At 49.8% G+C, this 25,095-nt stretch overlaps 3 protein-coding genes across 13 annotated transcripts in view; 2 read left to right on the plus strand and 1 right to left on the minus strand.

Moving 5' to 3' along the window:
- The window catches only part of Emid1 (EMI domain containing 1), a 42,981-nt gene extending 26,956 nt beyond the window's left edge, over positions 1 to 16,025 (plus strand). The window contains exons 13-15 of one of the 2 annotated variants that reach the window (XM_031339892.1): positions 4,860 to 4,904; positions 11,237 to 11,321; positions 15,286 to 16,025. In XM_031339892.1, coding sequence (XP_031195752.1) covers positions 4,860 to 4,904; positions 11,237 to 11,321; positions 15,286 to 15,413 — 258 coding nt within the window. In that variant the 3' untranslated portion in view covers positions 15,414 to 16,025. Of the gene's footprint in view, positions 1 to 4,859; positions 4,905 to 11,236; positions 11,322 to 12,459; positions 12,551 to 15,285 lie in introns of both variants that reach the window. The other variant, XM_031339891.1, reaches the window with a different exon arrangement.
- A 203-nt stretch (positions 16,026 to 16,228) lies between these two features.
- Positions 16,229 to 22,403, minus strand: Rhbdd3 (rhomboid domain containing 3). Of its 8 annotated transcripts, none has more exons than XM_031339885.1 (9): positions 22,290 to 22,403; positions 21,662 to 21,813; positions 20,952 to 21,159; positions 19,683 to 19,719; positions 18,959 to 19,147; positions 17,906 to 18,289; positions 17,004 to 17,166; positions 16,634 to 16,918; positions 16,229 to 16,550 (listed from the first exon to the last, which is right to left on the minus strand). In XM_031339885.1, exons 5-9 carry the CDS (start codon positions 19,104 to 19,106, stop codon positions 16,373 to 16,375), a joined length of 1,158 nt encoding a protein of 385 aa, XP_031195745.1. In that variant the 5' UTR covers positions 19,107 to 19,147; positions 19,683 to 19,719; positions 20,952 to 21,159; positions 21,662 to 21,813; positions 22,290 to 22,403; the 3' UTR covers positions 16,229 to 16,372. The 8 variants fall into 8 exon arrangements, with proteins under 8 accessions (XP_031195745.1, XP_031195746.1, XP_031195744.1 ...); XM_031339886.1 differs by having other exon boundaries at positions 22,192 to 22,322; XM_031339884.1 differs by lacking the exon at positions 22,290 to 22,403 and adding an exon at positions 21,998 to 22,172.
- Positions 22,404 to 22,419: 16 nt separating this feature from the next.
- The window catches only part of Ewsr1 (EWS RNA binding protein 1), a 20,438-nt gene continuing 17,762 nt past the window's right edge, over positions 22,420 to 25,095 (plus strand). For all 3 annotated transcript variants that reach the window (XM_031339890.1, XM_031339888.1, XM_031339889.1), the window contains exon 1: positions 22,420 to 22,551. In XM_031339890.1, the coding sequence (XP_031195750.1) occupies positions 22,539 to 22,551 (13 nt within the window). In that variant the 5' untranslated portion in view covers positions 22,420 to 22,538. The remainder of the gene's footprint in view (positions 22,552 to 25,095) is intronic.

The following is a 25,095-nucleotide window of genomic DNA, read 5'->3' on the forward strand; positions in this document are numbered from 1 at the left end:
AAAAAAAAAAAAAAAAAAGGTATAGATTCTTGTTGGTTTCCTCAATTTTTCCTGCTTCGCTGCTTTCTGATCACGTGCACTTGTCTGCTTGTCGAAATAGGCTTGCTAGGTAGCCCCACTCTGTGGTCAAGGATGACCTTGAGTTCCTGACCTTCCTGCCTCTACCTCCCAAGTAGTGGGTGGGGGTGGGGAGAGACTAGAGGTGTGAGCGCATGTGCAGTCACCTGCTCGAATGTGGCTGTTTCTTCTCTCTTGCTGACTGTAGGCTTCATCTGTATGGATGTCCCATGACCGGAACTTCACTTATTTATTCTGATCTCTCTTCTAATACCTATATTCACTGCTGCCAGTTTGATAAGTTCTATTTCCACATGATTGATTCAAAATAGTTTTGCATTTCCCTTGTAGTTCCTTCTTTGACCTGGATCAAAAAGATCGGTTAAATCTCTTGATGTCGTAGACTTTGCCAGGTAGCTTTTTTTTTGTATTTGATTTCTTTCATAGTTCTAGAAGATTATCTGAGACCATGCCTTGTATAGTTTCTCTTTAATATTTGTTAAGGTATGTGTTTTATGGCCCTGTCTTCTGCTCAGTGTGTCCATGTCTGCTGAGGCAAGTCACAAACTTAGGATCCTCAAGCCTCATTCTCCCAGGGAGCTGGGATTACAGCCCTGCACCACAAAGGTTTCTTTTTTGTTTTGTTTTGTTTTTTTTTTTAAATTAACTTGTGTGTGTTTGAACGTTTTCTTTCCCGAATGCATATCTGTGCACCAATTTCCTGGTGCCTGTGGAGGTCAGAAGAAAGCATTTGATCTCTTAGGACTGACCTTATAGATGGTTGTGAGCCACCATGTGGATTCTGGGAATTGAACCTGGGCCTTCTGCAAAGTAACCTTAATTGCTGATCCATCACTCAGCTCAGCTCCTTGGTTTGTGATCTTTTAACTTTTAACCTTGTATGTAGTATGCGTGTGCACATGCATGGAGGTCAGAGGTCAATATCAGGTACCTTCTGTTACTCTCCAGCTTACTCTTTCATTCATTCATTTTTGAGACAAGGTCATTCACTGAACTTGGAGCTCCCTATTCAGCAAACCTCAGAGAATGTCCCTGTCTGCATTCCTAGATTTGCTGGTACCATGCCCAGCTTCCTGTGAGGGTGCTGGAAGTCTGAACTCAGCAAGTACTTTACTGATCTATCTGGACTCTCTCTCTCTTTTTTTTTTTTTTTTTAAGATTTGTTTATTATTATATGTAAGTACACTGTAGGTGTCTTCAGACACACCAGAAGAGGGTGTCAGATCTCATTACAGATGGTTGTGAGCCACCATGTGGTTGCTGGGATTTGAACTCAGGACCTTCAGAAGAGCAGTCAGTGTTCTTAACCACTGAGCCATCTCTCCAGCCCCTATCTGGACTCTTAACATGGTTTTTAGGTTATTTATTTTATGTGAATGAGTGGTTTGTCTGCATATATGTATGTGCACCTCACCTGGTTCCTGTAGAGGTCAGAAGAGGGCACTGGATCCCCTGGAGCTGGAGTTGTGAATAGTTGTGAGCCACTATGTGGGTGCTGGGAACCCAACCTGAGAGCAACAAGTGTCTTCATTATTGAGCCAACTCTCCAGCCCCATCTGGCCTCTTAAGCTTTACTTTTGTCTTGTCTTCCTATTTAATGTGAACATGTTTGTGTGTTTATTTATAGTGTTATTTTGTTTTATTTTTGAGACAGGGTTTCTCTGTGTATCCCTGGCTGTCTTGGAACTCACTCTGTAGACCAGGCTGGCCTCAAACTCAGAGATCCTGAAATTTTGGTTTGTTTGTTTGTTTTGTTTTGTTTTAAGGCATTTATTGTAGAAAGGCAGAGAGAGAGAAGAATAGAGGGCGGAAGGGAAGGCAGAGAGATGGGGAGCAAGAGTGAGAGGCAAGAGAGTAATTACAAGATCCTGAAATGAAAAGCATGAGCTACCACTGCCCAGCCAAGTTTGGTTTTGGTTTTTGAGACTGGGAATTGCCATATAGCCACAGCTGGTCTTGTACTCACGAAAATTAGTCTCCAATTTCCGGCAATCCTTCTGCCTCGGCCTGCACGGCAATAGAATGTTGTGTTGTATCTCCAGATGGTTCCTTGTCTGCCTTTCCTTCTCTGATATCCTCTGGGAAGACCTGTGGGACCTACTGAGCCTCTAGAAGCTTCTGTCACACGGCGGTCCCCCACCCGCTCTGCTTCCTGTGGGTTTCTGCTCTGGAACCATGTGCTCGCCTTTGTGACTGTTGGGAGCTGTGGCACATACCCATAATCCCAGCTCTTAGGAAACAGAGGCAGAAGGCTCACAAATTCAAGGCCAGCCTGGGCTACACAATGAAGCCTTGTCTCAAAAAAAAATCAGATTTAAAAATTACTGATCTCAAGCTGGGCAGTGGTGGCACATGCCTTTAATCCCAGCACTTGGGAGGCAGAGGCAGGCGAATTTCTGAGTTTGAGGCCAGCCTGGTCTACAGAGTGAGTTCCACACAGAGAAACCCTGTCTCGAAACACAAAATAAATAAATAAATAAATAAATAAATAAATAAAATTGGCTTTCTTCAAATTAATTGCTTTTTTTTTTTTGGTACAATCTTCTGTTAGTCCTAACAAAATGTAAAATCTTTGTCACATTTTATTTATTTGTACATGTGTGTGCACACAAAATCTGTGTTGGAAGTGAAGGTCTTGGCGCATCTTCAAATAATCCATCTGTCCTTCCACCATGTGTGTTCAGAAGATTGAACTCAAGTTTTCAGGTTAATAGCAAGACCCTTTGCCTGCTGAACTATCTTGTCTCACTGGGCCCTGTGCCTAATGAAACTTTGTTTTCAGAATTTCTACTTGATTTAAAAAAAAAAACAATTTGCAAATAAATAGTAAGTAATGTTTATTGTGAAAAAAAAAACAATTTGCATGTCCCCTAACATTCTCCACCTTGTCACGTAGCATATCAATCCCAGGTGATTTCTTGTTTTGCTTGTCTTCATTTTATTTTATTTTTTTCTTGAGACAAGATCTCACTATATAGCTTAGATAGACCTGGGATTCTTATCTAACTTAGGCTGGCCTTGAATTTGTGCCAAGCAACCCATGTGTCTTAGTTTCCCCAAAGCTGGGATTACAGACGTGTACCACTAGACTCTCTAACCTGATGAATTCTTTTTTTTTTAAGATAGATTTATTTATTTATTTATTATGTATACATTGTTCTGTACTACATGTATACTTGCATGCCAGAAGGGGGCACTAGATCCCATCACAGATGGTTATGAACCTTCATGTGGTTGCTGGAAATTGAACACAGGTACTTTGGAAGAGCAGGCAGTGCTCTTAACCACTGAGCCATCTCTCTAACCTCCCCCTACCCCCATTGATTCTTGTAAAACACTTTTTTAGGGATCTGAAGAGATGGCTCAGTGGTTAAGTACATAACTGCTCTTTCTGAGGACCCAAGTTCAGTTTCCAGTTCCCATCTGCAACTCCAGCTCCAGGGTCTCTATTGAAGTCTACACTCATGTGCTCTTAATCTTTAAAAAAGAAAAAAGTTTTTAATCTTTAGAAAATGTTTACATTTTTTATTTTATTTATTATTCTTTTCTTTCTTTCTTTTTTTGTTTTTTTTGTTTTTTGTTTTTTCAAGACAGGGTTTCTCTGTGTAGTCCTGGCTGTCCTGGAACTCACTCTGTAGACCAGGCTGGCCTTAACTCAGAAATCCGCCTGCCTCTGCCTCCCAAGTGCTGGGATTAAAGGCGTGTGCCACCACTGCCCGGCTTTATTTACTATTCTTGTGTATTTGATGGTGAGGGTATGTGTGAAAGACAGGACAGAGTTCAGCTCTCTCGTGCCACTGTGGGTTCCAGGATCCACATGTCCAGGTTTGCTGAACCGTCTCCATGGTCTAGAATATCTGTCATAGATATTTTATTTTTTTAAGGTTTCTTTTTATGTATATAAGTCTTTTGCCTGCATGTATATGTACCACATGCAAGCCTGCTGCCTGCAGAGGTCAGAAGAGGGTGTCGGGTCCCCTGGAACTTGAGTTACAGGTGGTTGTTATCTTCCATGTGGGTGCTGGGAATTGAACTCAAGTTCTCTGTGAGAGCATCCAGTGCTCTTAAGCACTGAGCTGTCTCTCCAGGCACTGTCACAGAAGTTTTAAATACCTTTTCTCCTACTTAAAACATCGCGTTAGCTATGGGTCTGTTTCTGTTGACTGATCTTTCTCTTATGTGCTCATCTTGTTTCTTGTTTTTTTTTCACGCAGCTTTTTCTGAAATGCTTTATTGGATGAGGGGGTGCCGGGGTGCAGTCTGAGGAGCTCTATTCTTTTATTTTCATGAGAAGTGCTGAGAGCCCCAGGACACAGCTACATTACAGATGGGTCATCCCACTCTTTCAGAAATTTATCTTTATTACAGAAAGTCCATTTTGGTTTTGTTCTTGGTCCTAGGACAACTCCATAGCCCCGGCCTGTGTTCTTTCTGACAAGGCCTGGCTTTCTGCAATCTCATGAGAAAGCATTGGGTATTTCCAAACTCTCTGTGCTATGTGATTGGGAGTTCTTGAAATCTGTGCTTACTCCTACCCACTGTTGTCTCCTCCCTGGGTTCCTTGTACACTGCCCTCCCCATGGATTGAACCCAGTGTCTCATACGTACAAGGCAATCGCTCTGCACCATCATCACACCCAGGTTTCTGTTAGTCTTTCTCCCTCACACCAGCTCCCTCCTCCACCCCTGCTCTCTTCCTTCCCTTCCCTTCCCTTCCCTTCCCTTCTCTTCCCTTCCCTTTTCTTCCCTTCCTTACTTCTTCTGTCTCTGACTTCTTTCAGGGAGAACCTGGCCCCAAAGGAGACCCTGGTGAGAAGAGCCACTGGGTAAGCTACAGCCCTGCACCTGCCTCCCCTCCCCCTGCCCTGCCTCCCTCTGCCTCCCTCTGCCCTCTCCTGCCTCCCCCTGTCTCCACATGCCCTCCCTCTGCTTCCCCTGCCCTCCCTTGCCCTGGGTGCTCAGTAAAGAGTTCTCTCACCAGTAGACCCTGGGATCGAGGGTGTCCTATTCACATTCTTATAGAAGCCCTGCTCCCACACCCTCCCAACATTCCCCTCCAGCAGACCCCACCCATGCTCTCCCTGTCTCTGTCTCTGCCTCTGTCTTCACCCACTTACCCTCTGTAGCCTCAGAAGGCTGTTGAGCAGTTTAGGTGACCCAGGCTAGACCACTTCTCCACTTCCACAGTCCCTCCTGTCTTTGGCTTTGTCCTGTTGACCACAGAAGGATGGACAATGTGAAGGAAGCATCCACCTAAAACAGAAAGAGGATCTTAGGCAAGTCATGGGACAAAAAAGGGATGTAGAAAGGATCCATGGGACAAAAAACTGGGGACCTAGAAACCCACAGACTCACAGAGAATCCAGGAAGCTTGGGAAGGGAAACCTTGAAACCATTATATATATGTTTGACATGGTTAATGAGGCCAGGAGACCTAACTCTGCTCTACCCAAAAGATCGATAATCGGTACCATCACATCCTTCAAGTGATCCATTAGGGAAGCCTAGAAACTGTCATATGCAAAGAGAGCCATAGAACCTGAGATAGAGAGATCTAGACACTACCACACAAAGGAAGCAGAACCATAAAAAAGGAGGCCTAGAAACTGTCACATGCAGAACAGACACTGAGTAAATGGGAAGAGTGAACTAGAAACCACATACTCGGAAGATTTGGCATCATGGCTTCCCTCCTGCCCTTCCTGAGCACCATTGCTGAGGGTGTGGCCAGCATTAGCTTCCAACCTTGTCTTGTCTGTTTGTGGTCATGGAGTCAGTGATGGATACAGCCGTGGTCATCCTCACCTTGCACGAGTCCACCTCTGTGTACCCCATGACTTCTTGGGGCCCTGCTACCTCTCCGTGGTGGTCGCTTCCCACCCATCCACTCCCTGTGGTTCCTGGCCTTTGACAGTGTCAGTGTGGACTCGGCTATGAGCAAGGAGACCCATGTCTCTGCCTCCTCTAGGCCCCTCACTCTCCCAGAGACCTGGGATGAGAAACAAGGTTTTTCACCCATCCCAGAAGGTATGGGGAAAACCAGATCACTACAGAGCCAAGCTATGCAGCTCCTATCCCTACACGGGGAGCCTGGGCCCGCTCCAGGTCAGACCTTGAACCCAGACCTAGCTATGGACCCCTAAGAGGTAGCAGGACTCCTACCTGCCCACCTTCTTCCTTTCATCACCTGCACTTCTACTCCTGCTTGCTGCCTGGGAGAGGGTTTGCTGGGCGGGAGATGCATGCAGCTTCCAGGCTGAGGGGCCAGCTCCGTTAGAGGTAGGTAGGGATCCTGGAACGGTGGGAACATCCTGCGGACCCACTTCACCTACCAGCGCCCCCTAGAGGTAGTGCAGCTTTCAGAGCCGCTTGTCAAGTTTAGCTGTAGCTCAGCAGTGTCACCAGGTGGTCATAGTCGTGTACTGCAGGAGCTGAGTGACTGGCCTGAGCTACTCGACCTCGTTATGAGCAGAGAAATTAGACAGGGAAACCAAGGACCCGCTCTGCGGAGCAAACTAGTGGCACCAAAAAAGAGACCCAAAGTGAAACAGGCTAAAACATCTAAATTCCCAGAGGAGCTAGAGAATCCATTACCCTTCCCTAAGCATCGCTCTGTATGCCAGGCTCAGGGCTCGGCAGTGCAGAGAGGCACTCTGCAGACACAGGAGGAGTCACCATTAGGTAAAACACCATGGTCAGCAGCCACAGGACAAAAGGAACTTAGGTGTGGAGGGGGTGTCTGTACCAACAGTGTGTTGGTGAGGAAAGGGACCTAACCAGTCATGGGGTATTCAGACAGAGAAGTGGGGGCAGCATATAGGAAGGAGCCTGGGACATATTCAGAGTAGCAAGAGCTTGGCAGGCAAGAAGTGAGAGAGGACAGAAGCTCTCAGAAAGTAGGAGGCTGCATTAAGGAATTCTAACGTTGGTGGACCTGGAGCGTCATTTAAATATTGCTAAACTGGGAACCAGGAATGGTGGCTCAGACTCGGAATCCAGCATTCAGATGCCTGAGGCAGAAGGATTGCTGCAAGTTCAAAGCAAACCTGGGCTTTGGAGTGAGATACTGAAGAATCTCAAAAAAATTAAGATTTTTTTTTTAATTAAAGAGCCGGGTGGTGGTAGTGCATGCCTTTAATCCCAGCACTTGGGAGGCAGAGGCAGGCGGATTTCTGAGTTCGAGGCCAGCCTGGTCTACAGAGTGAGTTCCAGGACAGCCAGGGATATACAGAGAAACCCTGTCTCGAAAAACAAAAACAAAAAAAAAAATTTAAAAAAAAATTAAAGAATGTTAGGAATGGTATGGTCAGGGTTTTGTTTGCAAAGTATGTTTCTGAACGCCAATTTGGAGAGTGGATTGGAGGCATAAAAGGGCTCTGGAAGGCTGTGGGCATCCTGATCAGAGGCCAGAGGCCTTTAAGTGCAAGCACAGACCAGACAGTGGTCAATGGAGTCAGGGCATTTTGGGTGTTGCCATGGCTTTGAAGGGAAGTAAAGAGGCAGACCTGGGGCTGGTCTATAAACCTCTAATCCCAGCTGCTCAGGAGGCTGAGACAAAAGGATCACAAGTTCAAGGCCAGCCTAGACAAGTTAGTGAGATCTTGTCAGAGAATATACTGAGGATACATAATATTCTCACAATAAAAGGGAGGGAGCTGGGGATATCTCAGTGTAGAGAAGCTGCCTGGCACGCGCGAGGCTCTATCTCTACTACTATATTCAGGAAACACAAAGAGACAGCTGGGTGGCTAAGGGTGCTTACTGAGGACCTGAGTTTGATTCCTATTAGTCACGTGGCAGCCCACAGTGATCTGTAAGTCTAGTCCCAAGAGGGTTTCTGGCCTCAGTAGACACTGCTCACACGTGGTGCACAAACATACATGCAAGCGCAGATGGAATATTTATACACATAAGAATAAATAGAAAATCGTAGCCAAGATCTGAGCAAGGTTCCCACACTGCAGTTTGTGGCAGTTCTGGTGTCTTAGCCTAGAGTGGGTTTCCTGCCTCTCTCACTGGTGGTTTGTAAATGCCCTAGATCTGTCTCCCTGCTTCTCTTCTCAAGGAGAGAAAGCTAAACATTCTGAGTAGCACTCGCTGGGACCAGATGCCCATTGATTGGACCTCATTGGCCCATCGTCCATGCTGGGAATGGCTTTACAGCTTTTTTTAAAGACTGACCTTTTAAAATGTTAAGATTTATTGTGAAAAAGTGTCTATCACATGTGTGTTGGTACCTAAAGAGGCCAGGAGAGGGCGACAGATTCCCTAGACCTGGAGTTACAAGTGACTGTGAGCTGCCCGAAGTGGGTGCTGGGACCCTAATGTGGGCCCTTTGGAAGTGCCTCTCCCTCTTTCTCTCCCTCTCCCTCTTCCTCTCCTCCCCTCTCTCACCCCCTCCCCCGTGTATGTGTGTTATGCCTGTGTGTATACATGTGTGTGGTTGTATGTGTATGTGTAGCATTCTCTGCCTTGTTCCCTTGTGATTGAATCTGAGAGCTCACACTTTCCAGGTAGGCTAGCAGCCAGCAAACCACCTTTATGCCTGTCCAGTGCTGGGGTTACCAGCATTGGGTAGTTTTTGTTTGTTTGTGTGTGTGTGTGTTTGTTTATTTGTTTGTTTTTCAATAGGGTCTTTCTGTATAGCCCTGGCTGTCCTAAAACTCTCTCTGTAAACCAGGCTGGCCTCAAAATCATAATCTGCCTATCTCTGCCTCCCAAGTGTGGGATTAACGGTGTGCACCACCAACACCTGAGCTTAGGTGGCTTTTTACATGAATTCTGGAGCTCTGAATTCAGGCTCCTCATTCTTGCTAACCAAGTGCTTTTCCCATTGAGCCACGTTCCCCAACCCTGGGAGCATCCATTTTCACAATCTGCTCCCATGACACCTGAAGAGGGATTACTTTGACATGTGACCTATAGCGACCCTAGTACCCCAGGCTGAAATGGCAGTTTAGTGGACCAAGAATAGCTCCATCTTTATTTATGATATTAATAGAACAGCTGGAGCACAAGGAATAGCCCTGGGAAATGCCTACGCTCACAGTGGATATGTTGGGAGGCCTCTTGGTTGCTTAGATGCTCTTGTGGAGAGCCAGTGCTTCGGAGTGTTGGATGGTGAGCCAAGTGTCTCAGATCCCAGCACATGGGAGTCTGGGGCAGAACTGTTTTAAGGTTGAGGCTAACCTGGGTCACAATATATCTCAAAGGAAAAAAATGGGGGAGGAGCTGGAAAGATAAGAGAAGTGAGGAGCAGAGTTTAGATTCCAAGAGCTACATAAATGCTGGGTGGGCATGGCAACCCATCCCAATCCCAGAGCTAGGAGGGCAGAAACAGGATTACCAAAGCAAACTCTGGGTTCAAGTGAGGGACCGTGCCTCAGTAAATAAGGTGGAGAGAAATCTCAACCTCCATGTCCGTGTACATGTGTGCATGCATACACATGTGAGTACCTGTATACAAACCCATACACACACACACCACACACCACACACATGTGCACATATGGAGGTGGGGGAGATGGCTCAGTGGGAAAGAGCACTTTCTGTACAAACAAGAGGCCCTGAGTTCTGACCCCTAGCACCCACACAGAAGTCAAGCGTGGCACCTAGGCCTGCAACCCTAGCATGGAGGACTAGAGACAGGTGGAGCTCAACAGGCAGCCAGACTAGCTGACACTGTACATGTCGGGTACACCTTAAGATCCTGTCTCCAAAAGTAAGATAGAAAGCAAAATAGAGTGGAGATGCCTGGAAGGTGGCTCAGCTGGGGAAGGCACTTGACACAGAGTGGGTTCAATCTGCAGGACCTACATGATGTGAAGAGAGAGCCAATTCATTCAATTTGTTCTCTGATGTCCATACATATGTTGTGGCACACATGTGGTCACAGGTTGACCTGTGACCTCAACGTGCACTCTATGGCATGATCAGGCCTCTACACATACACACACACACACACACACACACACACACACTCACTCACACACACACACTGGCTTCTATACAAGTATTCATGTGCATATATGCGCACACATGCATACACCCCCACACACACATACAAAAGGAGATGTGTGTATGCATCCCTTCACTCGCCCTACACTAAGTGCCAAGAGACTTCTAGATATTGTCAGGTGTGAGATAGTTGTCACAAACATCCTGGTGTCTGTTGGAAAATATACCCACATTTTGGAAGTTGTTTAGGGAGGGGCATGTTTTGGGCAAGACCGTGGACCTTATGTTGGGGAAAGAAAGGACAAACTGGGAGGAAGTCTAAGAGAGGTCTCTAAATGAGCCTCTGATTGGGGACAGTGGAGAGCCTTAGGCCTGGGAGGCCATAAAGAAGGAGCTTAGTGAGCCCACCACCACAACCCTGGGCATACACTGGTGCCTTCAGCTGCTGCTGAGCGCACGTGGACTGAGGGTGCTCTCCATGGTGGGTCAGAGTGTGGAATTGGTGTGGTCTTGGCAGAGAGGTGAATGGTTTCTTGAAGGAGGGGGACTGGGCTTGAGCCTTTAGATTAGCTTCATTTTAAGCAACAACACCATTCAAACATTTTGATTTTCACTTAATACTCATTTTAGCATGAACAGAATCACTAGCAACTAGCTTACTTTCACTGATAGAGTTAAGGTAAGGCTGATAGGATTGGTTATAACAAAAAGCCAACTTGAAGAATATAAATAAAGAGATAGAGAAAGATATAAAGATCTAAAATGGAAAGAGAGAAAGAGAAAGAGAGAGAGAGAGAGAGAGAGAGAGATCTCACCCAGACAACAGATGACCCAGGGATGTCACAGGCACTGTGTAGAGGCTATGAGGATGGGGGTGAGAGGTCAACCTGGTGCCACAGGGCCTTGAGAATAATGTGGCTTTTTTGGAGAAAGCAGATGGGTGCCCTCCAGAGTGGCACAATCTGCACGCAGCCGGGTTCAAGGCCAGCACTTTCTGAAAGGGTGTCCAGGGGTTGCTTCCTCCTGCCTTGCCCCATCCTGTCCCCCTCGGTCTTGTTTGGCTGTCCATGGGTCCAGGGCTGTGGAAGGTGGTACAGGCCTACAGGTGCATGTCTTGGGTGGGGCATGGGCCACTGGCAGGCTTTGCAGGGTTCCCTCCCTGCCCCCCCGTCACGGCTGCATCTGTCTCTTTCCTCCACAGGGGGAGGGGTTGCACCAACTACGCGAGGCTTTGAAGATTTTAGCTGAGAGGGTTTTAATCTTGGAAACAATGATTGGGCTCTATGGTGAGTAGAGACAGACAGACGGCCAGCCAGCCCAGCCCCTGCTTACCAGCCTCCCCAAAACCTTCTTGGGGTAGAACTGGCCTGAGTCCAGTTCTGAGGCTGAAAAAGCACAGGCTACAGAGGCTACTCAACCTTGAATGACTGATCCCCTCTCTGGGGGGGGAGAGCGGGGGGGAGGTCCTGCTCCTGGACTCATCCTTGTGTCTCTCACTAGGCATTGTGGGTGAAGTAGTTACTTACAGAGCTTGGAGACAACAGATGATGAGATTTGCAAGAAATTATGGGCAATGAAAACAGACTCCAAAGCTAGGCATAGTGGCCCACACCTTTGATCCCAGCACTCAGGAGGCAGAGGCAAAAGGATCTCTGTGAGTTTGAGGCTAGCCTGGTCTACAGAGTGGGTGTCTACAGGACAGCCAGGGCTACAGAGAAACCCTGTCTTGAAAAATGAAACAAAAAAACAACAAAAAGAAAGAGAGACAGAGAGAGAGAGAGAGAGAGAGAGAGAGAGAGAGAGAGAGAGAGAGAGAGAGAGAAGAAACCAAACGCCTAATCAGCAAGGGATTGTAATAGCTAGACTCTAGCCATACTGGGGTCAGGGCTCATATAGTTAGAGCCCAAGCCCATGGTATTATAGATAAGGGATGTATACTTTACTTGGGCTTCAACTCTAGAGAGGTCATGGGCAATGGAGACAGTCTCCAGACCTACGAGAAATAGGTTACACAGCTAGATTCCAAAGTGCAGGGAACTGTGGGTGACAGAGGCAGACTCAGGACCCAGAGGATTCTGGGTAATAGAGCACTTGCCAGTTCTGACCAGTTTCCCCAAAAAGTTCTGAACACTCTTCCTGGCCCCAGGTGTCCCTCCTGCAGTTGCCACTATGGTCCTAGTGTCCTCAAGTTCCCTGTCAGGGCTCAAGAGAGCCTGACCATTAGCCTGACATTCACCCTTCAAGTTCCCATCCTCCTGGCTACCTGAGGAGCTAGGCAAGCCTTCTCCCTCTCTCATGAGGGGATGCTGGTCCAGACTCCTGCCCTGAAGCCCACCAGCATGTAGCTGCCTTCACCCCCTTGGCTCCCAGCCCAGCCCTTAGAGGCCAGACTCGCACCGTCTGCTCTTCTCGATCTCCCATCAGGCTCCTAGCTTACAGAGCTTCCTGCAGCAGCAGGCTCAGCTGGAGCTCCTGGCCAGACGGGTCACACTTCTGGAAGCCATCATCTGGCCAGGTAATGGCAGGGCGGGCAGGCAGGGGCAAACCCTCCCAGGATGGGCCTGGGACAGGCTTGGGCATGAAGAAGACGCCTCCTGGTGCTTGGTCTGGGCCAGAAGAAACTTCACATCCTTCCACTCATCAAGGACATAGAGCCTGGCACAAGGAACTAGCTTTCCTGTTCTAGCAGTCACCTACCTGCACAGGCTCCAACAAAGCCAATAGATATAGCCCTGCCCTTGTGCAGTTTAGGGCTGGGGTGAGGTGATAGCAATGGCAGCAGATGCTAAGAAGGGATAAGTGACAGAGTAGTGTATAATTGTGCCTGCTGGGGACATGGCTTCATGGTAGAGCCTTAACTTCACTTATACAAGTCCTTAGGTTCAGTCATCACCGTGAGATAGGGAGCCAGTTCAGGAGGAAACAGTCCAGGAGGGCTTCCTGGAGGTGATGTATCAGTGAAGACCAGAAGGGCAAGCATTATGAGTGAGTGAACAAGCAGAGGGAGAACAAAGGCTGAGAAGTCTGCAGGGTTGTTTTCCTCAAGGTTTCTGAGAGGTGGACCAGGAATGTTCTCAAAGGCAGGTACAGGCAGCCTGAGTGAGGCTAAGGAACCCATAGCTGGTGTGGGGAGATGGGGCAGGCCATTCGCAGGCATGGGCTGCTCCTCACTTGCCCACGGAGAGCTCCGATCCCATAGGCAAGCCCTTGTCCCCTCCAGCCTCTATCTCAGCCCTATCTCACAGCCCAGAGGTTTCCACAGTATGTCCACCCTCCCCTCCTATAAATCTAAAATCTGAGGAGATCAGGCAGGGTTGAAATCAACCCTTTGTTCATCAAAACCAGGAAGCACCAACTGGATGCTTGGCTCAGATGGACACTGGAGAACTGTCTGTCAGTCCCCGTAGAGATTCCAGGAGTGCCTGAGGATGTGGGCCCTTCTGGCTGGACATTGGAGACTTCTTGGAAGAGGGGACCCTGTGTGGGGTCATAGGAAATAGCCAGGTGTGCCATATGGAGGTGAGAGGGACAACCCTGACACAAAGTTTAATAAGATCTAGAGGTTGGAGTGTGTGTTGTCCGAGTCAGGAATGGTAGCTACATGTTTACGATACCACAGCACTGGAGGGCTGAGACAGGAGGATAGTAGCCCAGGATGCCTCCTGGTGCTTGGTCTGGGCCTACTAGCCTGGGCTACTGAACAAAACTTTGTCAAAAAAAAAAAAAGTGCCCATAGACTGTAATTCCCACCCATTAGCCATGTGGCTTCTCTCAACTCTAGAAACATGCTAGACCTCTTTCCACCTCAGCCCTGTCCCTGCCTCAGGAGGGGAGACTGTGGTCTTGATGGGAGACATAGCAAGGCTCTACCCTAGGCCTCTTAGCACCCATCCTCCATCCCCATGGCCTCCCAATGGCCTGAGGGACCACTGGTAACATAACCAAAGCCCAAATCCTTAGCACTTTTCCTGGTACCCTGTCCTCTCTGTATCAGTGAAACAGTAGGAGGGGCAGCTAGAGAGCACAGAGGGGGAGAACTGGGGAGAGCCACTGTGATTCCATCCTTAGTGGGCCATGCTTCTGACAGCCCCTGGAGAATGTGCAAGGCCCCATGAGTGGCCCACCCCTAAGCAGCACCTTCAGTTACAAGTCATCCCCATCCTAGGAACAGGGAGGTAATTGGTCAAGTACCCATCCTAGGCTCTCCCCCACTAGGAAAATAGCCTGCCTTGCCTTTCTCCCTGGCTTTATGGGGTATTAGCAGGTACTCACAGGTTTCCTGGACAGAAGAGCCTCTTCTTGGGTTTGAAGGATATTAGTTTTCTCAGGAGGCAAGTACGCTATGTTTATGCTTGGGGTTCAGCTTATGTGCAGGTCAGGGCAGATCTTGCCACAACTCCCTTTGGAAATTACTTCAGTCTCTGTTAGTACTGCCTAGGCCCTCGGAGTCTATCTGAAAATATCCTTAATTTTAGAAATCATACAACAGGGCCCTCCCATTCCCCTGAAGCTGCTCAGGGCCAAAGCCTGACTCTACTAAGCCCTTTCCTCCAAAATGGTGCTTTAACCTAAGGAGAGAGGGAGACTCTCTTCCCTGGCCTCAGTTTACTTAGTTATTTCATTCAGATGATCCAGAATTCATCTTTGCCGGGCAGTGGTGGCTCACACCTTTAATCCCAGCACCTGGGAGGCAGAGGCAGGTGGATTTCTGAGTTCGAGGCTAGCCTTGTCTACAGAGTGAGTTCCAGGACAGCCAGGGCTACACAGAGAAACCCTGTCTCAAAAAAAACCCAAAAAACAGAATTCATCTTCACTCCAAATAAGCCTCAAAAAACTGATCACTGCCAGATGTGGTGTCATACGGATCCCAGAACTCGGGAAGCAGAGGCAGGCGGGTCTCTGTAAAATTAAGGCCTGCCTGGTCCACAAATCAAATGCAGGACAGCCAGGGTTCTGTTGCACAGAGAAACAGTCTCGAAAAACAAAAGCAACAACAAAAAACCCTAGGGAGTGTTATGTGGTGAGTCTACCCATCCCAATTAATCAAATCAGACATCAGGCAGCCGAGGGACCTCAACAGTCTGGAGGCTAAGAGGTTGTGGGCAGGAACTAACCAGCCCTTAGAGACCCTTATTTCCTACACTTCCATCTTTAGGATGCCAGGGTACCATGCTACCTCCCAGGGCAAAGAGTGGGTTCCACATGTGAATGCCCTCCTGACACAGCCTCTCTCCTTATTCCCTCTGGCAGAACCAGACTTGGGATCTGGGGCAGGCCCTGATGGCACAGGTACTCCCAGCCTCCTTCGAGGCAAGAGGGGAGGACACCCAACCAACTACCAGATCATCACCCCCAGGAGACGCAACGAGAGGAGCTGAGAGAGTGGTGGTGGCTCTTCAGGGTTCAACGCCAGGCTTCCTCCCCTAACCTGGACTTGGCCAGCTGCCTCCAGGGACTGCCAGTTCCTATTTATTAATATCCTCAGGGACCCCTGTGCCATCTTGGTCTTAGGGGTAGGCAGATCTCAGTGATGGCAGCCTATACATGACAGACTAAATAAGGACTGGGCCTCAGAAAGTCAGGCCTCACTTGTAACTGGCCTAGTTAGTTCCCTCTGTGAAATGGGGTGAAAAGGCTTCAAAGGGGGTGGATGGAGGTACAAGTCATCTCAGCTGCCTGAAGTTGGGACCTGGGACCGCCTGGCCCTGCAGACATGCAAGGATTGGGGCAGAAGTCTCAGTTCCCCTCCTGTAAAACCTTGGGGAGTCCCGTGTGCCCTTCGTTTTCTGGTGCTGAGTATCCACCTGAGTCCAGGCTGCTTAATCTCTAACTGAACAGTTGGTGCTTCTTATATCAGTTCTACCCCAGGCCCACTGCTCCCATGTCCCATGTGGGAATGGGATGTGTGGAAGGGACTCCTATTCCAAGTGCCTGCTGCAGATGCCACAGATTGCTATGTTCCTGACAATAAACATCCCCGCTTGACCCTACTCTGCTTGGTCTCTATGTGCTGCCCAGGGCAGCCAGAAGGGTCTACCCAAGCCAAGGATATGGAGGCAGGAGTCCTGTGGTCCTGGACACCAGGAGTCATCCTCCTGCATCAGCCACACATTTACTGCTTGCTCACTCCTTCATCCTCCCTGATGCCAACACAGAGGAGCCAGACATGGCAACTGACACTCAGGAGACCAGGTTTGAAAGGCAAATCAGCTTTATTCTTAGAAAGTACCAGGGAAACATGTTGGGGCCTAGTGCTGCCCCAGGGATGCGGTCAAGACCCCACCAAGCCCTCAGCAGACAAGGTAAGGACTCAGGCCAGGCCTACTCTTTTTTTGGACTATGTGGTCCCAGTGCCCGTGCAGTGGGCAGGACCACTCCTCCCCTCAGTCACCAGGGCCTCAGTGTCCACTAGCCCTTCCACCAGCAGTGACACTGCCCCCTCTACACGCCCTGTAGCTGCCAAGGCCACTGCAGCTTGATCAGTGGGGAATCCCATGTGTTGTAGCTGCTGCAGCCTGTGAGGTGAGGACAAGGAAGAAATGTCAGGGCAGCATGGCTTCCACATCAGGAGGCCACACCCCTGCCCACCCTGCCTTACCTTAGAGAAGACACAGAGGGCTTTGGCAACCACAGAGAGCTCTGGGAACCCTGAACTGATGCATCAAGAAGTGAGGCCTGGATCCCTTCCTGTAGCATCTGCTCATCTAGGGCTGCCCACATTGGTGTTGCTGAAGCAAAGCTGGGCCCAGCCCAGTCCAAGTGCCTCTCTGAGGTCTTCCACATTAGCTGTCCAGGCTCCAGGCCTGGTGGGAGCTGAGCAGAGCCATCACTGTGAGGCCAGGAGTCTGAGGAAGCCAGGTAAGGAGGTCTAGGGGAGGCAGGCCTGTGGGGACAGAGGTGGATGGCCTGGACTGCCAGCCACTGTCACAACTTCCACCATCCAACACTGAGCCCGACACCACCCTCACCTCACTCCAACAGGATAAGTGACAGGCAGATCACCCAGACTGCCTGGGGTGGGAAGGAGTCTCAGTGGCCAGCACTGGGCCAGAGTCTTGCAAAGAAAACCTTCCTGTAACACCTGCAGTCTCCACTCCGAGAGCTCCAGGCACCGGAAGGCCCCAGCAGCATCTTCCTGCCCAGGACAGGGCAGCTAGTCAAGGAAAAACAATGAAGCGGAGTGAAGGGAATGTGTAAGCATTCCCATGTGTCTCACCTTGCTACATCCCTCAGGACCACATTTTCACTCACATCGACAGCTGAAGCCAAGAACAAAATGTACTGCCTGAAACTAGTCAGCCAGAGGGGAAGAGCCTTTCCCCCCCCGCCACCTCATCAGCCTCTTCCCAGATCCTGTGTGCCTACTGTCAGCCAGACCTGAGTGACTGAAATGATCCTGTGATTGCCTGATGTATGGGTCAGCCTGTTCTCTTCGGTGGCTATTTTTCCCGTATCCTGGGAGCAAAGCTTATGTTTAAGAGGCCCTGTACCATGAGCCTAAGTTGGCACTTTGTTTCCAAAGAGCCCCAGGCTTGCTCCCACTGAGCCTTCCTCTCAGTTATGCCCTATACCCAGCCTGCTCATCTTAGTTTTGATGCCACCTTCACACAGGATCCAGGTTAGAGACTTCTAGGGCCCCTTCAGGTCTCCCATGCATTTCATAACATTCTCTGATTGTAAAGGACACCTACCTCCACTTGGCCATGAGCCCTGTTCCTACCCTAGAGCATTGCTCAAAAGATGATGTGTCAGGAGCAGGTGTTTGGTCATCTGGCATAGCTTAGACATGACTCCCTTGTGCCATTTTTTTCCGAGGCACCCAAGAGGCCCAGCGAGGTTCATGTGGTCCCTGAGCTCAGGCAAAGGATACAGGCTAGGCCAGCAAGAAGGCCACAAAGGAGCTGCAGGAAGGGTGGCTCAGAGGTGAGCAGCAGGGTCAGGGCCAGCAGCAGCCATGGTAGTAGCCATGGTGGTAGTGTCCTCTGAGGCCATCCAGGGTAGTGACTCTGTCCCGCTAGCATGGCTAGATGGACAGGCATATAGCCACAGCTTCCAGCTGCACCGGACACCCCAAGGCCTGCCAGCAGCACAGCCAGCAGCCCAGTAGCCAGGGCAAGCACGGTAGAGTTGTGCAGGAAGCGCAGAGTGCCCAAGTGGCACTCCTGCCACCAGCCCAGAGTGGGCAGGAGCAGCAGGCTCAGGAGCAGGCCCGGCAATGCAGTGTGGCCCAGAGCATGGGTCAGTAGCCGGTGCACTGGGAACAAGAGGCTCAGGTCAGAGGGTGGACTGCCCTTTACCAGGGCCACCTGGTATGGCAGCCACCCCTACCCAGGAGTCAGGCTGTCAAATGTCACTACCTAGTCACTGGTAGAGGACATCAAAGTCTTCTTAATGCCACAGCTACTCTCTAGTTATATTAATGCGAATCAACATACAGCAACCAACTGCTAAGTATTGCTATGTCCCAGGCACACTGAAACTGTTCATCACACACTTACCAACTCTCTTCTACATCTGGTTAATAGCACTAGTTCTAATAAAAACTGCCTGCTAGAACCACGCACACCCACAGAGCTGCATGACCTTAGAAAAATTTCTACATCTCCGGGAACATTTGGGTTCCTAAAATGTAAACTGGAGGCAAGTTTGTAGGAAGTACACGCTTGGCTGAAAACCTCTCAGAAAGGGGTTCTATTAGCACTCCTGCCCATGGCTTCCACCTCACCGTCTGTGCCTTTACAGCATCCTCCGCCCTCTTTCTTGACTGTGGATGAGCTGGGCATGTCAGAGCACTAACCTGCCCTGGGACACTCTGCCCTACTCTTGTATATCCTCCATAAGGTTCACACTAATGCCACTAACTTGTTTCGGGCCCTAGAGTAACTCTCTAGCTTCCTTCAAGGCTCATGTAGCCAGTCCTCACCCTGCCAGGGTTCCATTAGCAGCTCTGGAGCCAATCTGAGGCTGGGGCCAGCCCCCAGTAGCCACAGGCAGCTCAGCAGCAGCATCAGGACCGAGGAAGCAAGGGGCAGGGCCCGGGATAGGGAGCCAGGGCCATCCCAGGCATGCATATTTGGTTGATGGTAGTCAAAGGTGGTCCTGAGGCTGTAGGCTAGGGATAAACAAAAACAGTAGCAAATTATTTATGCTGCTTTTATCTGATTCCCCCTCTATTTTACCAGTGACCTCATTTTTTGTTAGTTTGTTTTTTATTTATTTTATGTATGTGAGTACACTATAGCTGTCTTCAGACACATCAGGACAGGGCATCAGATCCCATTACAGATGGTAGTGAGCCACCATGTGGTTGCTGGGAATTGAACTCAGGACCTCTGGAAGAGTAGTCAGTGTTCTTAACCACTGAGTTATCTCTCCAGCCCCCAATGACCCCATTTTACAGAGGGGGAAACTGAACCTGCAGAGGCAGGTCCAATAGCTTGGTCATAGTGGGCTCAAGTCCCAACCTGTGTTCTTACTAGCCACCTGCCTATCCTACCTGCCCACATATCTGGGATGGGCCAGGGCCATTCATAAAGTCCTGATGGGGCCAGGTGGTAGTGCACACCTGTGATCCTAGCACTCAGGAGGCAGAGACAAGGAACTGGAGTACAAGGTCATTACAGACCAGACAGTGGTAGTGTGCTTACCTAGCCATACATAGGCACCTGGATTTGCTCCTCAGTGCTGTACAAAGAATAAAAGAAAAGTTTAGGAGCTCTTGGCTACATGTTAAGTTAAAAAACCAGCCTGGGTGACATGAGACCCGGTTTTAAAAAACAAAACAGAGTCTGGTAGGCTTTAAGTCTTAGTGGAAGATATAGGACCATTCACTGCCAAAATGATGGTTATGTTCCCCTGGGAATGGCCAAGTCAAGGCCAGCTCTAGCCTCCCACTTCCTGTCTCCTTTCCAGTGTTCCCAGCCTTAGGGAGTCCTGAGGCCTCAGATGCCCTTGAACAGAGGATGGGGCCTAGGGCCCACTAATGGGACAAGCAATGTGGGGTTGAAAGTGGGCTACAGGAGTCTGTGTGCCAAGCTTTACAAGGTGATTACAGTCAAGGCACCATTTCCTCCCCAGTCCTGGCCCAAGCCTCGTTTTGCAAAAGATATTCCAGTGTCTGCTGCAGCTTTCTGCTGTATGACCCTGGGCAAGTCTCCTAATCTGTGAACTGCTGATTCGGATACATTTTCCTTACAGATGGTAAGAGAAAGGAAGAGTGGAGGCCTACAACTTTCCCTTTTCTACAAGTTTTTTGTTGTTGTTTTAAACAAATCTCATCACGTAACCCTAGCTCGGGGGTTTGAGATTCTCCTGTCTCTGTCTAGGCTTTAAGTGTTGGGTCACAAATCTGCACCATTTCACCTGTTTCTCGCCCCAACTCTTTCTCAAACAAACCCAAAGCGCCCGTCATTCCTCATGGAGAGGCATAGACAATTTACAAGTAAAGGCGCAGCTGCTCCGAGCTCTGACCACACAGCACAGCTTTTCTCCTGTCCTCTCCTGGCACCCAGCCGTTCCTCCAGACCCTGCTATCCTTCCCGGGCAGGCCTCTGAGTCTCCTGAGCTGATTCAGGGGAGAAAATGATTCTACTTAGCTTCCTTGCCAAGGCTCTCCCTAGCATATGCCAAAGGTGACACTCTCCTCTGCCCCTCAACAGGCCATCTCCTACTCACTCGGAATTGTCAATGTCCCCTTCTTGCAGTGTGAATTTTATCCTAATGAGCAAAGTTTGGCTTTTCCCCTACTCAGAGGGCTCGCCAGACTCACCAGGATACTACTACTCCTTGCACGTAATCAAGGCTTGTGTTCATTGACAGACATATTAGCATAGCCCCAGGTCCTGCTGTGGTGAACTCCACCCTTTACCCTTGGTACTGGCTTGAAGTTCAGAAAAGCAGGCAGATTTCACCCTTACCCGGAGGGCAGGCAGGGTCACCTAAAATGAAGCTTCCTCTTGCACCTTCTCATAACCATTCCATCCCTGGGCACTAGGGGACAGGTCCATGGACATACAGAACTGGGCCTCGAGTCCTCTGGACCAGTCTCTTCTCTTTCTTGGCGATAGGAATGGAAACTAGGGCCTCATACATCATAGGCAAGCCGTAACACTCCTCCAACCATATCTTCAATTAATAAAATGGAACTTGTAAGAATCAAATAATGAATCCAGCTGCTCCCTCTAGAACACAATACAAGCCTTTCCCCATTCAGGTTCCGACGGGCCCCTATGGAGACACTGTGAGTCGCTAGCTAACAGACTCGGATGCCTGGATCTCTCACCTGAAGGTGATTATACATCAAATGGAAAACCGGTGGCTACACATCCGGCTTCCAGCTCCCTTCCCTGCCTGCTGCCAGCCCTAGGCTTCAGCGGTGAACCCACGCCCATCCTCAGAAAGGTGTGACACGCCTACTTCTCCCACATGGACCCTGGTTTCTACAGTCTTCGCCCGCCATGCTAATGTTTGTCTGTGTCTGTCCACCGTGTCAGTAACTCTTAAAACAAAACAAAACAAAACAACAACAACAAAAAAAAGAAACCACTCGCTAACAATCCGCCTCAGTGTCCTTCTGAAGCCCTTGTCAGAGACCTCTCCAAGCTGTGCATCATCACACCCTGCCTACCTTACTGGGAAGCCAGGAGGACAGAATGGGAAGTCAAGGACAGTGGAGAAGCTTCCGGGTGGTGCACAGAGAGGGGAGTCCTGGGGTCTGTCTGGGTCGAATTCAGCTTTGTAACTTTAGGGGAAGGACTCAATTTCTTGGGCCTGGGTTTTCTGTTAAAACAAGGGTATGAGTTGAAGGATGATTACAGGGCTTCTCTCAACCCCGACCGTTACTGGGGTCGGGCGCGGCATTCCCGGCCTCCCTCCCGAGCTGACGGACTGCGGTCCCCTCCCCCGCCCGCTCTGGCCACGCGTCCAAGGTCCTGGGGAGCACGTCCTCTCCACCCCCACCCACCCGAGGACACCGAGGTGGGGGGCCCGCCCGGTAGCCGGGCTGCCGGTTCCAGGCCGAGACCTAGGCGCCCGAAACCCGCTGCGCGCACACACACGGGCGCGTGATCCCGCCCGCCGATTAGTCAGCAGTTGTGCCAGGCCGGGATCCCTTCCCCCAAGCCCTCCCGCCAGCCTCCGTCTCCCTGCAGGGCAGACTCTTCAGAGACGGTCCCTAGAGCCAGCGGGCGTAACCATTCCAAGCCACCAAGGCCCGTGCAGAGGATCCGTCGGGTTTGCTGGTGGCCCTCGCTCACTAGCGCGCTGGCCCCTGAGGTGCCTTTTTTTTTAGATCACGCGTCACGTCCGGCTCTTTGGAGAGCACTGGGTCAACGATTTCGGGAGCGGAGAGCCGGAGAGCACCGGCTCATCCCTCTTCGCCCACCCCTGCGGCCTGGCCAAATGGTAGCATCCGAGGTTGCGGGTTTCGCGCCTGCGCAGTGCGGCGCCTAGGGGGAACGTGAGAGGGAGACGGACGTTGAGAGAACGAGGAGGAAGGAGAGAAAATGGCGTCCACGGGTAAGTGGAGTGGGATCGCGGTCGCGCCGGCGACAGCTGGGACACCCAGACTGGGGGGCGCTCGCCTCTCGGGGTGGCGGGGATGACTGAGTGGAATTGCTGAAAGGGGTTGGGGTTCCCGCCGCGGCCCCCGAGGAGCTGGGGGGGGTCCGCGTTCCCTTCCCCTCCCCCCACCAGGCGGGCTGGTTCTGGAACCTTCCGGCGCCCGCGTTGCGCGCGCGAGGGCCGGCCTCGCGGTAGTCAGGGGCGTGCGGAGCCCGTCTGGGCCTCCTTTGTGTGGCGGTTGTCGGTGCGGGTGCTCCGGGTCTCTCGCCACGTGGGCGGGGCCTAGGGCCTCGGGGGCCCAAAGGGGACCGCGGCCGGGCCTGGAGCCCATCACCCCGGAGGCGCGTGAAGCGAGGTGTCTGATGGCGGCTCGAGAAGCCGTGGCCGCTCTCCCCTGTAACCTGTCCTCCCGTCGCTAGCCTCAGGGCAAGTGTTTATTGTATAGAAACACAGATATAAAAAAAAAAAGCAAACAAACAAAAAGGCGTCTCGAATGGGGCGCCGGGTTAGGAAGGGAGCCCCATTATCCTTCAGGCCCGGCCCGGCCGGCCCGGCGCTACCGAGCTGCCCCCTGGAGGGCTCCCAGCTCAAGCCCAACGCTGGCTTGCTCGGGTCTTTGAGACCTAGTTGGCTCCCCAGATCTTCGTTCTCCCCACTCAGAGGCTTCGATTTTTATCATGGGTTAACTCCACCTCCTTCCCTACCCAAAAAGCAGTGGCTTCCCAGTGTCCTTTTCTCAGCCAACGGCGCGGGGGATCGGTTGTATAACAGGGTCCGTCTGGATCCGGAGAGGAGACTCCAGAAAGAAATTTCTAGCAGCTTTGATACGGGAGGAGCAGAAAAGCCTCGGCCCCCACGTTTCTGTGGGCCTGCTCATTAAGCCAGCAGGCTGATTTATTCCTTGGCCCTCTTGAGGCCAGGGGAAGAGACCCATAGCTGACTTTGAAAGTCCTCGGCGGGAACTCTAGAATGAGATGGATGTTGCGGTCCTTAAGGAGCGATTAAGTGTAGCCTAGCCTTCACCTGCAGTTTGGAACGCAGTTAACTGGCCCGGTGACGGGGTTTTTGTTGTTGTTTTTGTTTTGTTTTTGCTTTTGCTTCTAGCGGAATCTAGGATCTGATAATGTGGCCTTGGAGGCAGTAGGAGAAAGCAAGGGGGAAGACAGGAAAAGCCCTGTGTCCTTCATTTGGCTTAGGAAAGCTTCCAACATCACACTTTGACGACGCAGACGATAGTTAGTTACTAAACAGGTGGCTTCTGATAGCAGACTACCCAAAGTGTCCGTAAGAGGAGACTGAGATACAGTAGTAACAGCTCAGTAGATCCTAGTGGAAAGTGGTTTCTTTGGTGGTCCTTTTACTCTTCTCTTAGCCTCTAAAGCCCAAGAAAGCAATTGCAATTTTTCTGCTTGATAGATCATTGCCACATTTTAGTCATCTTTGTTATCTGATAAGCACCCTGAACAAATTCGAGTTTAAAAGTGTGCTCTCCTATACCCACAGTTCAGGCCCTGCTGAGGGGACTTTAAGACTTTCCTGAAAAACTTAGTTTAGTTTTAGACCTTTTAAGGGGGCAGTGGTGATGCACACCTTTAGTCCCAGTGCTGGGAAGGCAGAGGTAGGTGGTCTCTGTGAGTTGAGAACAGCCAGGGCTACACAGAGAAATCCTGTCCCAGAAAAAAAAATCTTTTTTCTTGAGCCCTTCAGTTCTTAAAGCAACATTTTTTTGGTCCCAATAAAGTTATCCTTGCTAGCTTTAATGAATTATGTAGCCTAAGCCTTCAAATCTCTTCAGCTTGGCAAATGACTGCCCTGAAGCAAGCCATTGCCTTAGGGGAAATGATGGTTTACCCTCAGCTGTATCTTGTAGAATAGTAACTACAGAGTGTGTCCAGTAAAGCAGAACTGCAGTATCTAAATCGCTGCCCGAACAAAAGGTAAACATTATCAGCGTTCTAGGATGCCCCCATGTCAGAGCACCGCAACCTGCTTTTTATTTTTAGTGAAGTGCTTACATATTTGGGCATTTAAGGACATTTTTCAATTGTTAAATTATCTGACTATTGCTTCAATGTCATGTTTGAAACAGTAGACTTAAGTGGTGTATTAGGTAGGTAAACATGGTGGGAGTGGTTGCTTTTTTCCTTAGCCCACCAAATCCTTTGGTTGCACCCTCGTCTGAGTTGGTTAGCTGTTCTGTGTCAGTGTTGCCAGTTTTACATAACTGCTCTTGTGTGAGTCTTTGTAAACATCGAACTTAATGACTCAAAAAGTCATTTTTATACAGAAATCTCAACAAAATGTAGGTTGCAGTATTTGCTTTGTTGGTATATTTTACAAATGCTACATGGAGAGAAATGATTTACAGGTGTTGTTTTTCATATAAAGAATGTGGCAAGTAGCCAGTCATTGTTTAATCCTAGATTTGGGAGTGCAGAGTTTGAGGCCAGCCAGAGCTACATAGAGAGACCCTGTAGCAAAAAGAAAAGGAAAAAAAAA

This window comes from Mastomys coucha, unplaced genomic scaffold, assembly GCF_008632895.1.
Source record: "Mastomys coucha isolate ucsf_1 unplaced genomic scaffold, UCSF_Mcou_1 pScaffold22, whole genome shotgun sequence".
Lineage (NCBI taxonomy): Eukaryota > Metazoa > Chordata > Mammalia > Rodentia > Muridae > Mastomys > Mastomys coucha.

Coding starts and splice junctions, on each gene's coding strand:
- Rhbdd3 (XM_031339885.1), bottom strand. CDS start 19,106: ATGCATGCCTGGGATGGCCCTGGCTCCCTATCCCGGGCCCTGCCCCTT. Junction 18,290..18,958: donor GCTAATGGAACCCTGGCAGG/GTGAGGACTGGC, acceptor TCTTGTTCCCAG/TGCACCGGCTACTGACCCAT. Junction 16,919..17,003: donor ACTTATCCTGTTGGAGTGAG/GTGAGGGTGGTG, acceptor CTGTCCCCACAG/GCCTGCCTCCCCTAGACCTC.